The sequence below is a fragment of the Leptosomus discolor genome, chromosome 1, assembly GCF_034619465.1.
Source record: "Leptosomus discolor isolate bLepDis1 chromosome 1, bLepDis1.hap2, whole genome shotgun sequence".
NCBI classification, from domain to species: domain Eukaryota; kingdom Metazoa; phylum Chordata; class Aves; order Leptosomiformes; family Leptosomidae; genus Leptosomus; species Leptosomus discolor.
The window spans coordinates 27,688,175-27,703,063 of record NC_141391.1 but is presented as its reverse complement, the minus strand read 5'-3'; the positions used below and the strand labels follow the sequence as shown (position 1 = coordinate 27,703,063).

The following is a 14,889-nucleotide window of genomic DNA, read 5'->3' as shown; positions in this document are numbered from 1 at the left end:
TGCTTGGGTATCACTAGAATCAGGCTCTGCTATTGTTTATGCCAGATTATTTTTGCTGGCACTGTGAATAATTTCTGATTTTCACCAGTCTCAGGGAAGAGCCAATTCCCAGCATGACAACTAAGAGAATGAATATGAAAACATTTTCAGATGGGCAGACTCTATGAAGGAGTTGAAGATGTGCAACCAGGAACAATTATTATAGCAAAATCCCTCGTATAATTACAAACTGCTGGAAGCTATTGGAAGCCATTGTAATGTGAAAATATAAATTTGCTGATTACTAATTATATGGAGACAATGTCAAAGTCAAATAACATACAACATAATACTGACAGTACAAAAGATACTTTGAATATCTCATAATGTAACATCTCCAATTAAGGAAGAAAAAATATACAACAGTGAAAATATTTTGACATAGGCAATGCAGAACTGGCAAATTAATGTCACAAAGTATTTCTGTTCTGCTAGTTGTAAAATATTTGTTTAAAATATTGCAAAAAAATATTTTTGTTAACTCCTAGTTCAGCAGAGAACTTGTATGTCTACTTAGCTGTGATCGTCCTAGATGTGATTCCATCCATCTACACAGGAAGTATCTTATGGCTTGGATCATGTCTTTTACCCATACACTTCTACTCTTCCTTTCTAATAGAAGGGTTTATAATAGAGTATAAATCTCTTTTGACCAGAGGATTTTGCCATGAAGACTTTTAAATTTTTTTTTCCTTTTGTAGAGAGGGGCTTTTTAGTGGATAAATCAAAAAGACAAGTGTAATAAGAATTGAGGATCATAATAAAATATGTTAATCACAGATAAACTTACTTGACCTTACTGTATAACTGTATGTGACCTATGAGTAATGTCTGTGAGATAGCCTGTACAGGTGGCATTTACATTGTGGGTCCCAAGAAGACTTCCCTGCCCCCAGTTCCCCTATGCACTCAAATACTTATTACATGTGAAAACAAGGTGTGAGTATACAACATCTTCCCCTCATTTCCTCTGGAGGAAACAGATCCACAAGGACAAGAAGGGAGATGCAATGTGCAGTAACAAATTCTCTTTGCTGGGCAGAGTAACGAGGCTGTAGGGTTCACCATTAAGTACACTTTTCTTCCATCAGGGTACCCCATCTGTTCCCCATTCAAGAACTTCATTATTCAGCTAAGGTAATAAATGTAGGTGTCACTGCTGAACATATTTCACAGCGTATGATGACAATCTCTCAACCACAGAAATGGAGCAAGTAGTCAAATTTGTGAAAATTAATTTGGACATTTTTAATAGTGTCATACAGTTCCTTGATAAATTAAGCAGAAAAATGTAACTATAAAAGAAGTGTCAGCAGGAGATTTAGGGTAGTTCTCCAGTGTCTGAAGAAGTGTCTGAAGAAGTGTCTGAAGAAGACACTTTGGAGTGGTTCATAGTGTATGTTATATGGCCAGTGGAGCTCAGAACCATAAGAAAAGGTCGCAGTGAAGAGACAGATATTTTTGTTGCTTCAGGATGTTGTTAACTAACCTTGCCAACAGTGTTGTTAGATAAAACGACAGCATGAAACTGGATATCTGGACCTCTCAGAAATGCACAGACACTGTGTTGTGATTTCTGTTATAGACCTACCTACCTTTGCCTGCAGTACTAGAACTGCTTCCCTATGCATGCAGCTCTTAAAATGCTGACGTAGTGTTTTATATACTTGCTCCATACAACACTGTTAGCTGCTTCTTATGTGTTTTAAAATACATTAACAATGGTGCTCCCTCTCACTCTAGCAACTTCAAATGCATAGGCTATGTTAATTTTCTCCTAGAGTCAGAGGATCCAACCAGTGCTAAAACTGTCCTGTCACAGTCATAATTTGAAGAAAAGTATGAGAGCTAATTTATTTTAAAATTACTGTTTAAAAATTTGACTCTTCAGTGTCTGGGATTTGAAAATTTTCTGCACTTACTGAAAAACTTGCTTCCTGTGCCTTAGAAAGCTATCCTTGTCTTTAACACATCGTACCTTAGCAATAAAGTCATGACATGACAAAATCTAATATGGGTATTAAGAGACAAGAAACAATTTTTCAAGCCTGCTCAGAAATGCTTCCGTATTAACATTGAAAGTTTTGCATATTAATCTGTTTGAAGATTAGAACTAAGCAGCTACTGGCCACTCAGTGTGGAGCACCCTCCAGATGGTTCAGTCAGCAAGCATCTCCTCATGGCATGAGGTACCTCTACATCAGTTCTGGTCTACCCAGCCCCAGAGCAGTCCAGCATTGGTGGACACTGGAAGAAACCCACCTTTTACTTAATTTCCTCCACATTACAGCAAAGGAAATTCATTCCTTTTTGGTCATGCTTGGCAAGGAGTAGGCCCCGTACGTCTACCACTGGCCTTTGCTAGCCGCTGGAAGGTGTTCCTTCACCTGGGTCCCCAACACAATGAGACTGGCCCAAAGGTGTTGAGAAAGGGGACACAGACAAGACTTAGGAACTGATTACTTTTAGGTGAGAGGATATATAATGGGAAGGTATTATGAAGAAGGGGAAAAAAAACAAGGATCTGGCATACTCCATGACAAAAAAAAAATAGAAAATATTTCATTTGGGAATTAGTCTACAAGTCATACTTTTTCACTATTCAAGCAAAGCACTAATATGTACCCACCCAAGCAAACTGAGGTGAAAAATTTTCTAGGGAGACTCCTATTAAAAACTTGGCAAAAACATAATTTTGAAACCATCTGCTCTGACTGCATGCAGTATTATTCCACATTTTTGTATCTTGAAACAAACACCCTGAAACCTTGCGAATGCATTTTTCCTGATGGAAGAGAACACCATGTTACTCTTCTTCAAGACTATTTTCAAGATGCTTACGGGATGAGTAAATTTTCTTGTCTTTCACAAGAGTCAGAGACAGATTCAGTGCTGGTGTCTGGTAGGCAAATATGTCTCTGCTGAGGACACTGGCATTTCATTAACATACACCAGGTCTGAATTTGGCTTAAGTTAACATTTCTGACAAGATCCAGACATATATAAAAAGATGCATGCTGACTCCCATTTCATTCCAAACTGAATAGCATTTCCTACCAGTAGTAATCCCAGTGATTTCAGAAACTGTTTGATGCTACCTGTTATTCAAAGGAACATGGCTCCTATGGTTATAAGCATTACCAAAATAATGTAAAATCCCAAACTAGGTGCATTCTGAAAAATATTAAATATTTACTGGGTTTGGTGTTTTATGGTGAAATTCAATTTTAGGGATCACATTTTTATAACTGAAATCCCATCATGGAAAACAGACAGACCATAAAATATTGTATGGGATAGGAATATATCCTAACAAGGATTAGTGAGACACTGAGGAATGCTAGTGCTTAGTTCGTATTGTGTAAGCGTTATCTAATGTATCTGTGTAAGAGTTTTGTCAGTATAAAAACATGTAAGCCTGAATTTTAGAAAAAATGCTGAGAATAGTTCATTCATGGCTGTGGAATTCAGTGTCACCGTTTACAGCTTTCAGCCATGCTTTCATTTTCATAGTGACTTCCACTTCGTGTTCTGTGAATTCTCCACAAATGTTGCTGGTTGAAGAATAGAAGTATTTGTGAACTTGTTTTTCAGTTTGAAATCAGCTTTTGAGGTACATGTGTTTTATGGTCTGTTGGCGCCTTGTGTACTCAACCAATGGGAAAGTCAAGCTTTACTGTGAAAAGTGAATTTTGAAGGCTTTGTACTATACTTTTTGCATTGAACGAAGGGCAGGCTGACCCAGACCTGTCTTACTGGTATTATCAGTATGAATGGGCTTGCACAGGCTGTGGATTTTTTGTTTTTTCAGTCTCTGTCCAAAAGGTACTTACTAACATACATAGCATGGAAATAACTTTACAGAGGTAACAAGGAACTAACCGTCTTTCTTCTTCTCTCTGTAGTTTGTTGCTCAGCCCAACTGCCAGCAACTGCTTGCATCCCGCTGGTACGACGAGTTCCCCGGATGGAGGAGGCGACACTGGGCTGTGAAGATGTTGACATGTGTTGTGATAGGAATCCTTTTCCCGGTCTTCTCTGTGTGCTACCTGATAGCTCCCAAAAGCCCATTAGGGCTGTTCATCAGAAAGCCATTTATCAAATTTATCTGCCATACTGCATCCTACTTGACTTTTCTGTTCCTGCTGTTGCTTGCCTCTCAGCATATTGACAGGTCAGACTTAAGCATGCAGGGACCGCCACCAACCATCGTCGAGTGGATGATATTACCGTGGGTCCTGGGTAAATGTATTACTAAAGAAAATACGGTGGAAAATGTTTTGACCCCTGTTGCTTTTGCCAAGCATTCCTGATGCAAGAAGATACAGTAGAGAGTTCTATCATGAATTATTCATCTACCAAAACAGCCAAATGGTCCATCTACTCCAGTACCTAGCAAGAGTAGTAAACAACTTGGGAGGAGTTTAAAAATCAAAAATGTCACCTGATATATATTACAGTGAGGGAAAACAAAAGATATTGGGGGTTCTTTCCTGTGATTAAGCAATACTTATTAAACATACCTATCAATATTCTTTTTAGTATGTTTTCTCCAGGCCAGAAATTGTTCTGATACTTCTAAGTGTCCATTTTTTTTCTTTGAAGGTCTACTTTTAAAAAAGGGTCCCTTTCCCTTTTCCAATATATTTTTTTTTCAGGTTTTAGAACGAGGCACAGTATCATTTCTGGAGTGTTATCACTAGCTGTAGTTACCTAAAGCATGCTTCTTTCTCATATGACCGACCCACCTATTGCAAATAGTGCTGATCAGCATTTTCAAGCGAGTATTTTCGTTAAAATACAGATGCAGGGTGTTTTTTCTGTACAAAACCATTGATGAGAACTTGTCACCCAACTTTAAACAAAATCTTTTACATCCGAAGGAATAAGAAAATCCCCTAGCTTTTTTAAAATAAAAATTTCAGTCTGGGAATATTGAAAGCCTACTTTATGTGGGCCATGTCGGCCTTAAATATCTTCCTGTGTGTTTGGATTTAACTACCCTGGGTCCTCCCTACCTTTGCGTGTCTACCCTGCTAGATGTTATCTCTCTTGGTGTGCCGCGGTCTCTTCTGTGTTTCTTATTTTAGGAACCAACACAAGTTGGACCAGATCAAGCCAAATATACTTGGTCTTGACCGAAATGAAATTGTAGAAGGAGTTTAGTAGCCCCTTAAGTGCAAGTATTTAAGATTGATATCTTCATTTAAATTGTCATCACACAGACAAATTTGTGCACAAACTTTTCTGAAATGTTTTGGCAGAGTTTTGATACTGTTAACTGTGCCAGAGCTTCCCATTAAGATGCTATTTCTCTTCACTTTTGCAAATTTTCCCAAACACCTGGCTGTTTTTTAGAGCAACCAAACTGACAAGGCTTTTGGCATCGTTGATTAGATGCAGTGTTGAATTCATAATATGCTAATTGGCAGTGCCTGATATTCCAGAGAAAAATAGTCAGTGGCTTTTTCCTCCATGTGTTCCTTGATAGAGCAGTGCGGGAAGCAGGAGGCAGGGCTACATCTGTCTTTCAGTTAAGAAAACAAGCATGTGACTGAAAACCCTGCGTATACTTAAATTGTTGGGAACCTCTTAGAAGGACCTGTCTTCCACAGATGAAGTGCTTTCCTCCGTGACAGCACAGCATAAAGCAGTCCTCACCTCCAGCCTTCACTGTAAGGCCTGTTGTCCTTCACTGGGTAAATACTGCTACTAACATTAAAAAAGCCAATGTCTAGTATTATTGCAAAGGAATTAATCAATCTGGCAGGCTGCTTAGAATGGCACTTCCTACAGACAAGCCAGACTAACTTCAGTGGGTGACATTCAAATTTAAATATTAAAAAAAATCCTCCAGTAAATTTTCCCAGTTTTGTACCATCAAGAAATAAGAAACCAATATAAAAAAATCCTTAGTTTGATATATTACTTCCTTAGAAATAAATGCTACAATGCTGAGGAGGAGGAGCAGGGGGCTCTTCTGTGCTGTTCCATGCCCAGAGGAGATATTAGTAGCTTTTCTGTCCGGCTGTCCAAAATAGCAGGTGGTCGGTATCTATCCAGCTGTCACAGTATTCTGAGGCTGAAGGATAATAAGAACATATGCATAGCTGACATACAGACCTTGACATGCCAAAGTGGGTTTTATTATTAACCTATCTTTTTTAAAAAAAGAAATTAGAGCCCAGAGTAAAAGGCACAATTTGAGAAGGGCAAGGGCTAGTTTCGGCTAAAGGCAATTCTAAAATTTTGGTGACTAACTCCTCTCCAGGAAACAAGCAGTGGGAAGAACCTCCATTGCCCTCAACCTCTGACAGTACTGTTTACTTAGGAAAGGGTTTAAGTAACTCAGCATCCCAAAGCACTTGTTTGAAGAAGCCATTAACCCTGAGAATTATGACTATCAAGATGACTATCATTTTTAAAAGCAGCATTAATTTTTGCAGTTTAGACTCATATGACCAGATTACGCCAGTACTGCCTATGCTGAATAAGCCCTTCCTCTGCAAGCAGTGCAGGTCAAGTCAAGGGAACTGCTTTCATAAACAAATATTCATGAGCATGAATAAAGATCAATAGTCAGATACCATGTGGTCAAATAGTTTGTGGTTAATCTAGACTGTAATGTTCAGAGAAACTGTACCTTCCAAAGTATCTTGCATCTAAAAAAAATGTATTATTTCACACACTGATCTCTAGTGGTTACTAACTAGTGGTTTCCTGTAGTTCCAGACTCACATTTTCTGGGTTCAGCTTTCAGACTTTCGTTGCTGCAGGGCCTTAGCCCACCCAAATAGTAAGGCCCCAGATTCACCCATCATAATCTCAGGCAATTCATTAGGTGCCTAAGTTCTCCCTGTCATTGAAGGAGACAGACACACATCTCCAAAGGACACTTCAGCTCACAGCATGTGATGAATGTGTCTACTTCAGCTTTTTTTTTTCTGTTTGATTTTTTTTTTTTAAAGGAATGAATCTCAGCCAATACCTGCTGTTTTCATATTTGCATACATACAAACTGTGGTCTAGTCATCTTTTAATAAACAAAATTATTTTACTAAGTCCTTATCAATAAGCTAAAGTTAGTTTCCAGGACACAATTTAGTCTGTCATCTCATCTTTTCAAACTATATAGTTACGTAGTATCCTTAAAAAGAGTAAATGCAGCACTCTTGAATTATACAAGGGAGCCTAAATCTGAGGTACACAGATATATCTTTGCATTTTCTGGATGTAGGCGAAAAATATTGGCATCTGAGACAAAACTAATGTGGCTGTAGGGTTAGAGTTTTTCTCTGAAACTGGAAACGTGACCAAGTAAACCCTTTTCCCAAAGCAAAGGTTCTCCTGGAGCTGCTACAGCATGTCAAAACTATTAACATTTTAAACAATAGAATTCTCTGTCTGTCTTTCTTGTAATTCAAATAGGTCTGCATGTAGTTTGCATTTTAATAGCTACCTCCCTTAAAATGAAGAGAGGAGGAGGAGCTCTACTTTCCAAGCTTCTTGTCAACATGAATTTCAGCATACGTGTATTTCATAGAACTTAAGAAGTTTCAAGATTGTCCATAACGTTCTAAGCTCTCCAGTAATTAGCATTTGCCTATTACTATGTAATCGAAGGCTAAATGTGCATAATTAGCACACATTAAAAGTGTCACTAGAGTAGGAGGCTCAGAGGAAAAACCTGTATTGGGCTACATTTCCATGGAGACTATCGATTTTACATTTAAAAAGTCTCGTAAGGAAACTTCTGAATTAATTTTGTCTTTTACGTGAATAGATGGTTACACAAGTGGTGTTACAGTATGTGGTGATTATCCATGGAACAATAAGTCAGTATAACAAGACTAATGCTACACCTTTAAGAAGCAGTTGTGGAAAAACCTCTTGGTAAAAAGCATCAGAATCTCCTGTTCTTGCATTTAAATAAACAAGAAACAAGGTTTTGCTGGTAAGGAAAATTAATTTTGTTCTTGTTAGCTGTTGATTCAGATCTCCAAGCGTGCCAGATGCTTCACACCACGGAAACTTACGCTTGTTTCCGATCCTTGAGAATCCATCACCACTGAAAAAAGGACAGGAAAAACAAGAACCCTATCTTGTGAAAAAAAAAGTGAGGAAGAAAAATGTTTTCCATCATCAAATTCCCCATCCAGTTGCTGAGTGGCCTCTGAGCATGATAACAGTGATGCAAAGGGGAAATCAAATAAGACCAGCCTCACCCTCTTTGTTCCTTGTCTGCAGCTCACATAAGGATCATACTGATCCCTATAGACTTGTCATGCCTGTTCTTCTGTCCTAAACCCTAGCCTCAAACCTGTCAGTGACCATGCTAAATGTCCTCACAGCAAGCATTTGGCTCACCAGGGAATGCGACAAAATTCAGAGGAGAAAGCCAACAGCCAGACAAACTTAGTGCTAAGTAGATGTGGTTAAAAAGCTCCCTGCCAGTTGTTCAGGGTGGCTGCAGCAAAAAGAATGCTTTTTAGGCAAATCTGTTTTGATGAGTTTTTTGCTCTTTTATGGGCATCTTTCAATGTTCGTTGTAATTATGTTGTTCAGAATACTGCCTGGAGTAGGAAGGCAGCCTTACTACATCTTTTAACAATGCATTCCCCATCCTTTCTGTCAGTGGTTTATGCTATTGGAGTATGTGAATCTATACGGAATGTGGATGTCTGGGAGCTGTGCAAACTGCAGACGTTTGTGGTCAGCAAAGTGCTGGTGGGATGTATGGGAGTGTACAGTCTTGTCAGTACTTAGCACAATGTACATCCAAACCAACCGCACAGCAAGACACTTCAGATGAAGTGATCATAGAGGTGGCAAGTACACTGTGCATCATCTTCTAAATTTGGTCAAGAAACTTGTGTAAAAAAAAATTAAACAGTTAGTACAAACTGACACGTTCCAAGAAGCGCGTATAAAGGATAATAATGACCAGCAAGATGAAACAGTACATAATCAATAGCAACAAAGTGGAGAAGAGGAAAATAATCCCAGACAAAGCTGGAACACAACTTCAGTCAGACAGAAGGATAATGCACATAATGACCACTCAAGGCCATTTAGTTCAAACTACTGCTTGACACAGGCCAACTGCAAAGATAGATCAGATTGCTCAGGTTATTGTCGAGTCAAATCCTGAATTTCTCCAAGGCCGGATATTCCACCGCCTCTCTCAGCAACACATGCCTGTGTCTAGCCACTGGTGAACCTTTTTTGTGGTATCAGTTAGAATATCCCATGCCACAACATGCAACTATTATCTCTTTTCCTTTCAATGTGCACCTCAAGGACAAGTCTGGCTCCAGTTATTCATAAGCAGCAATTTCATTAGTGGATGACAGCAGTAATACCCACTCCATTACTGTTCTCTTTTCTAGGCTGAACAAACTCAGCTCCCTTAGCCTCTTCTTGTACATCATAATGTTCAGCCCCCGATCAGCTTGGTGGCCTTCCACTAGGCTCACTTCAGTAAGTTAATATCTCTTTTTTGTTGGGGATCCCAAAACTGCATCCACTAAGGAAATTTTTTATGTAAACATCAGGAGAGCCACTTATCAGGACTGCCTGAATCTTGCTGTAATCAGACCTTTTACTCAGTGACTTGGTTTACCAGGTTTTAAATATTTAAGATGAACATTTTCTGTGTGGATTATTTCATTTTGTTCTTTGGTTGTTGGTAGTGTTGTCTGGTATGTGGTTTTCTGTGTTTAAGATTTAATCTAGAATGGTCTTGCCATTTCCAAAACTGAGGCCAAATAAAAATGTCTCATTTTGATTATGATAAAAAAAAAGTCAGGAGACTTCTTTGGGAAAACACTTTCCATGGTGCGATGACCTCTAGTTAAATATGGGTAGCCATAAGTGTTTTTTGGTATTCTAGTAATAAACTATCCTAAATTTGAAAAGCCTTTGTAAATGTGTCTCCATCTAAGTACAGACTGTACTTTGGCTCCTGAATTCCATGCATAGTGTCACAATCAGCCTTAATCAGTGGCTCCTAGTCACAGTGGCAGAGATGTGATTTTTGGACAAGGATACCCCTGAACTTAGCAAACCTGGAAACTTTTACTTTATCCTGTCTTCAAATCCTGTCCCTAAGCATTCAGGATCAGCAGCAGTTTAGGGTCGATGGAACAGTGCTATGTCTATCCTTATTGGCCTTTTACAGTGTTTAAATAGAGTGCAGAAAATGAAGGGAGTTCTCTTCCTTAGCAGTGACTGTTTGTTCATTTTACACACACTTTTATTAGCTATGGAAAACTTCTCCCCCACAGGCAATGCCTTAGAACTTTAAACAAGGACTCTGCAATTACAAGATAATATAAAATAATCATATATAGACAAGTATTTAATGCATTCAGGTGTTTTCTTGCAATCAAATTTTTTTGCGGATGGAAGCAGGCTTTGGCACTTCTCTTTGGACTTCAGTCCTGTTTTCAATGAGTACCATTGTGCTTGTGCCTCTAACATTCAAATGTTTCACATTCTAACGTTACAACTGTATAGCTTGAGGATAAAGAAAACAGAAAAGGCTTGCAGTGAGTGTGCAAAGCCTAGCTTTGATGCCTCTGCTTCCTAGTAAGGGTCCTTATTAAGGAGGCTAAAGACATTTGTTGCATTTTTTGTCTTCTTTAATTCTCTCTCCTTAAATTTTCCTTTCTCCCATTTTTAGCAGGAGTGGTTAATGTTTCACCCCTAAACTGTTACTCCTGCCTAGCACTCTCCTGGGATAGAGGTTCAGTCTTCCCTCAGTCTGAGAAAAGGCAGGTTTCCTGTTCCCTGTGCAAGAATTTTAGCCATAAAGCTGCAATGCTAGACATTTGCACTACTCTTGGGGGATATAGTTTAAGCATTTCAGGAAAGGAAGGTGTTTTGGACACTGAAACTCAGTCTCAAGTAGACATCTAACTGAAGCCCTGAGATAGGCTTCTAAGTGCTGGTGAGACGCAGTGTTTGAGACTCATTCCTCTTTCTAGTTCCTGGTGTTTCTCTTGTCCAGGCTGTCTTAGCACTCAGTATTCATAGGCTGTGGACCTCAGCTAGGCACTTGAAACTCAAAGTGAGCATAAAATGTAATTTATGGGGAATTTAGGTCTTTTGCATGGTGAATTTTACTTTCAGTACTGTGTACTTAATTTAGACAGTGAATCACGGAATATTTCAATGACTAAACCCCTTCATGAGACTGGGCTCCCAAATATGAAGTTTAGATATTCAATGTTGAAATGTTAAAATCCTGGTTTGCCTGTTAATAGGAGAGAAGAGGATGAGCAGTTTCCTATATCCCTAAATATCCATTTCTAGCCTTGCCTAGAGCTGCACATACGATGCCAAGCTGGTCTATGCAAGACTCTGAGAGCTTTTCAGCAATGCTCTAAAGGGCTTTCTGTGTTCCACAGACAAGCTATACATTCATTTATTCTGCCTGCAGGTCTTGTATCCTTTTGTGGATCTAAGCCTTATGGATGCTTGAAACCTGTATTTCTTACTATTTACTACCTGATAAGAATATCTTTATTATATTACACGGTCCTGCTCTGGCAGGGGGGTTGGACTAGATGATCTTTCGAGGTTTCTTCTGACCCCTAACATTCTGTGATTCTGTGATTATTCTAACAACACTGAGAGAATAATAAATGCTGGCAAAGATAAGGAACATGCAGATGCTTGGAGATACAACACTTTAATGAACATTAGATTGCAGTACTGTACACATTGGATACATATTGCTTTATAAATTAAGGCTGTCTATGGTAATAGTTAGGATATAAGCCTCGCTCCCTACCCTCTCCACAATATTTTTGTGAAAGGAAGAAACTATTTTCTGTATTAAATCAATTTTGATAAATACATGCCACAAACAGTTTCTATGAAGCCATGGAGATTAAAGGATAATGAGCAACAATTATGCATGCTCCACTCCTACTGAGTCAAAGTAAACCTATTGACCTTAATAGAAGTTTACAAGCAGTAAATGAGGATATGTCTTTGAGGAGATTATGCAAAAGTACCTGAGAGAATGGACCAATACTTTTGGCTGGTTAAATTTCTGTCTACAACATTATTGTAGAGCAGAGTTCAAAAGCAGAAATGTGCAGAATTTCTGTACTCTATCTCCGTATTTAGGTACCTGTCCATAGCCCCTTAGTCCAAACTCAGGCATTTAGAAAGTTTGGTGGTTATGAATTAGGAGATTAAATCAAAGTAAACATAAAGAAAGCAACTCTGGTGCCTACAAAGAGGAATCTAGTCCCATTTTTGAAGTCTGATATACTCACAGAGAGGTTGTACTTATGATAAATATCCTACAGGAAACCTGTACCTTTTTTGGCAATGCATGGGGTGGCCAACTTGGATACATAAGTCATCTAAAATGGCGCTAGACACTTCTGTTTAAACACATGATACATTCCAAAAGTTCAGTATCTTTCATGTTTCTCTAAATTGTGACAACTACACCATCACTGTCTACAGTCCACTGGTGTGGAAGACTTAGGTGCACAAACGTGAAATGTTTTGGATGAGCATCTTTGATTAATTTGAACTTTATTAACCCGACTAGCCAACTCATATTGAACATTACAGTCAATCCAGGGTTACAATTTATTTTTGCATACACTCCAGGACTTTAAACATTTTTTCGTGGCTTATATTCCTATTCTTTACTACAACCCTCCTTTACAGAGGCAAAAAATAGAAGAAAAAAGGCCAATAATGTTAAGATAGATGTAGTAAGTTAAATCTTTTTTAATCTTTCACTATGCTAATGAACTACAGTTCGTTTGCATTTCAGAACATTTTGCAAAGGAAATTCAAAAGACTGCTTAAAAAAAATTAACTGCTAATTACATTTATTTGCTTTAGGCATTTATAGGAGTGAAAGTCAGACTTCTTGCTATTCAAGTTATGAAAGAAATTGTGTGATCTAAAGATACTGGCTACTGTCCCTTCTAAAGATACTGGGTTAAAGGAACAACTGTCTCACTTATATGAATGCCTTACTGCAAAAATACTCAAGCTACTGAACAATCTGATGCTATTGGACTAGGTGGTGAAACTAAGCCGTAAATATTTGAGGGGCTGTTCAACGCTGATTGTCCAAACCGTTTGCACCTGACATTCCATAGTGGGTGAAAGATATATATATTTAACACCATAATTCATAATGCCATGCCTAGACCAGTTTCATTTGCAGTTGATCACTGTTTCTTAGAAATCATGCTTTTCCTTGAACATAAGAGTAAATGCACTGCTAGTACATAATCATCACTGAATACTCTCAGCTCTGATATAGTTCATCCAAAAGACTCGAATGCTTGTATTGTTCATTACCTTTTCACTGCACTCCAGAGTCATTACTAAACAAATCTTCAGTGGTTCTGTCGGGGAAGGAATTAAATTCAATTGTAGATAAGAAAGTGAAGACAAAGAGTGAACTGAGGTTAGATATTAAGTATGCACAGTGTTGAGTTCTATGCATAGATAATTTAAACCAGCAATTCCCACACTCAACTTGCTTGAGTATAACTGTCCTGGGAGGAAAGCTGGCACATAAATGGTGCCTCTGACCATGTCATTCCCAGCTCTCTGCCTGACCTGACACAGGACCCAGATATGGTGCACAGTTGTGCCCCTCCCAAACAGCCATTTCCCTGTTCCCAGGGGAAAGCAGAAGGCATGCTTTTGATATTGTGCATGTTCCTTTGAAATAACTGTATTCTGTTAACAAAATGTGCGTCAAAGATTGGGACCCCCTGAATTATGTGAGGATGCCTCTCTGTTCCTCTTGTTACCTTCATATACCTTCAGCAAAGATCAGTTCATCAGCCTAGGTGTAAAATGAAAGAGATATTTCAAGCCTTATTAATGCTCACTGAATTCTCTGGTATGACTTGCTTGAAAAAGCTTTAGATCATGAGCAGCTTGTCTCAGTTCTTGTATCTGTAAAAGCTCTAGAACACATAGTAGAACAGAGTTAGTTTGTCAGTTAGATGGTTTCACAATCCAGTGAAAATATGTTCTCCAAAAGCATACAGAAAGGTTGTTGTTGAACTTGACATGCAGAGATTGACCCTGAGGAACATCTTGCTTCCCATCACTTAATGGTAAGGAACAAAAATAGCATAAAGCAACCAACCTTTTGTGGGAAACGTAAGGCCAAAATTAGCCAGGGATCCACAAATCTTTTTAAAAACAAAAAAAGTTCAGGATACTGCCTTTCATATCTTTCTTCAGCGAATTTTGATATTATTATTTACAGTGAGACTTTAACCATAACTATAAACAACAAAAGGCGGTGTTGTGAAGGTGACATAACTTTTTTGTGAATTTCCACAGTTGCTGGAAAATGTTTTTTGTAGTTGCTCAAGATTCAGTACGATAGGAATTTAGACAAGGTGTTTGTAATTTTTTTTGTCTTAGAACTTAATACAGCTTTGAATGGTTTTCGTAGGGGAGTTATTTCTTTGTTATTTCTTTTACATGGGAATGAGAGACATGGTCCTTAGCAGTAAAATTACAGGTCTAGGTAGCTGCAAATTGATAATGGATCTGTCAAGATAGATCTGAAATTTTTGCTAGCCTGCACAAAAAGATACTGTATCTAACCCAAGGCTTTATCCGAAGGGACAGAGAACATTTGTAAGAGTATTGAGCTGCTGCCCTGCTTAAAGCTGCAAAGTTGGCCAACAGAGTCTTACTTTATGAACGGAAAAGCATGTCCACATTTCTTAAAGGACATTTCAGTGTCTAATATTCAAAGATTTCAAGACTGGAAATACAGCTTCAAAATCTAAGTCTATGGATAAATATATAAAATAAAAGCTAGTCTTATGAGTG

General features: G+C 38.3%; 1 protein-coding gene across 1 annotated transcript in view; it reads left to right on the top strand.

Moving 5' to 3' along the window:
• Window positions 1–14,889, top strand: part of TRPC4 (transient receptor potential cation channel subfamily C member 4) — a 103,632-nt gene that overhangs the window by 59,133 nt on the left and 29,610 nt on the right. The window contains exon 3 of the mRNA XM_086481906.1: window positions 3,945–4,281. Coding sequence (XP_086338032.1) covers window positions 3,945–4,281 — 337 coding nt within the window. The remainder of the gene's footprint in view (window positions 1–3,944; window positions 4,282–14,889) is intronic.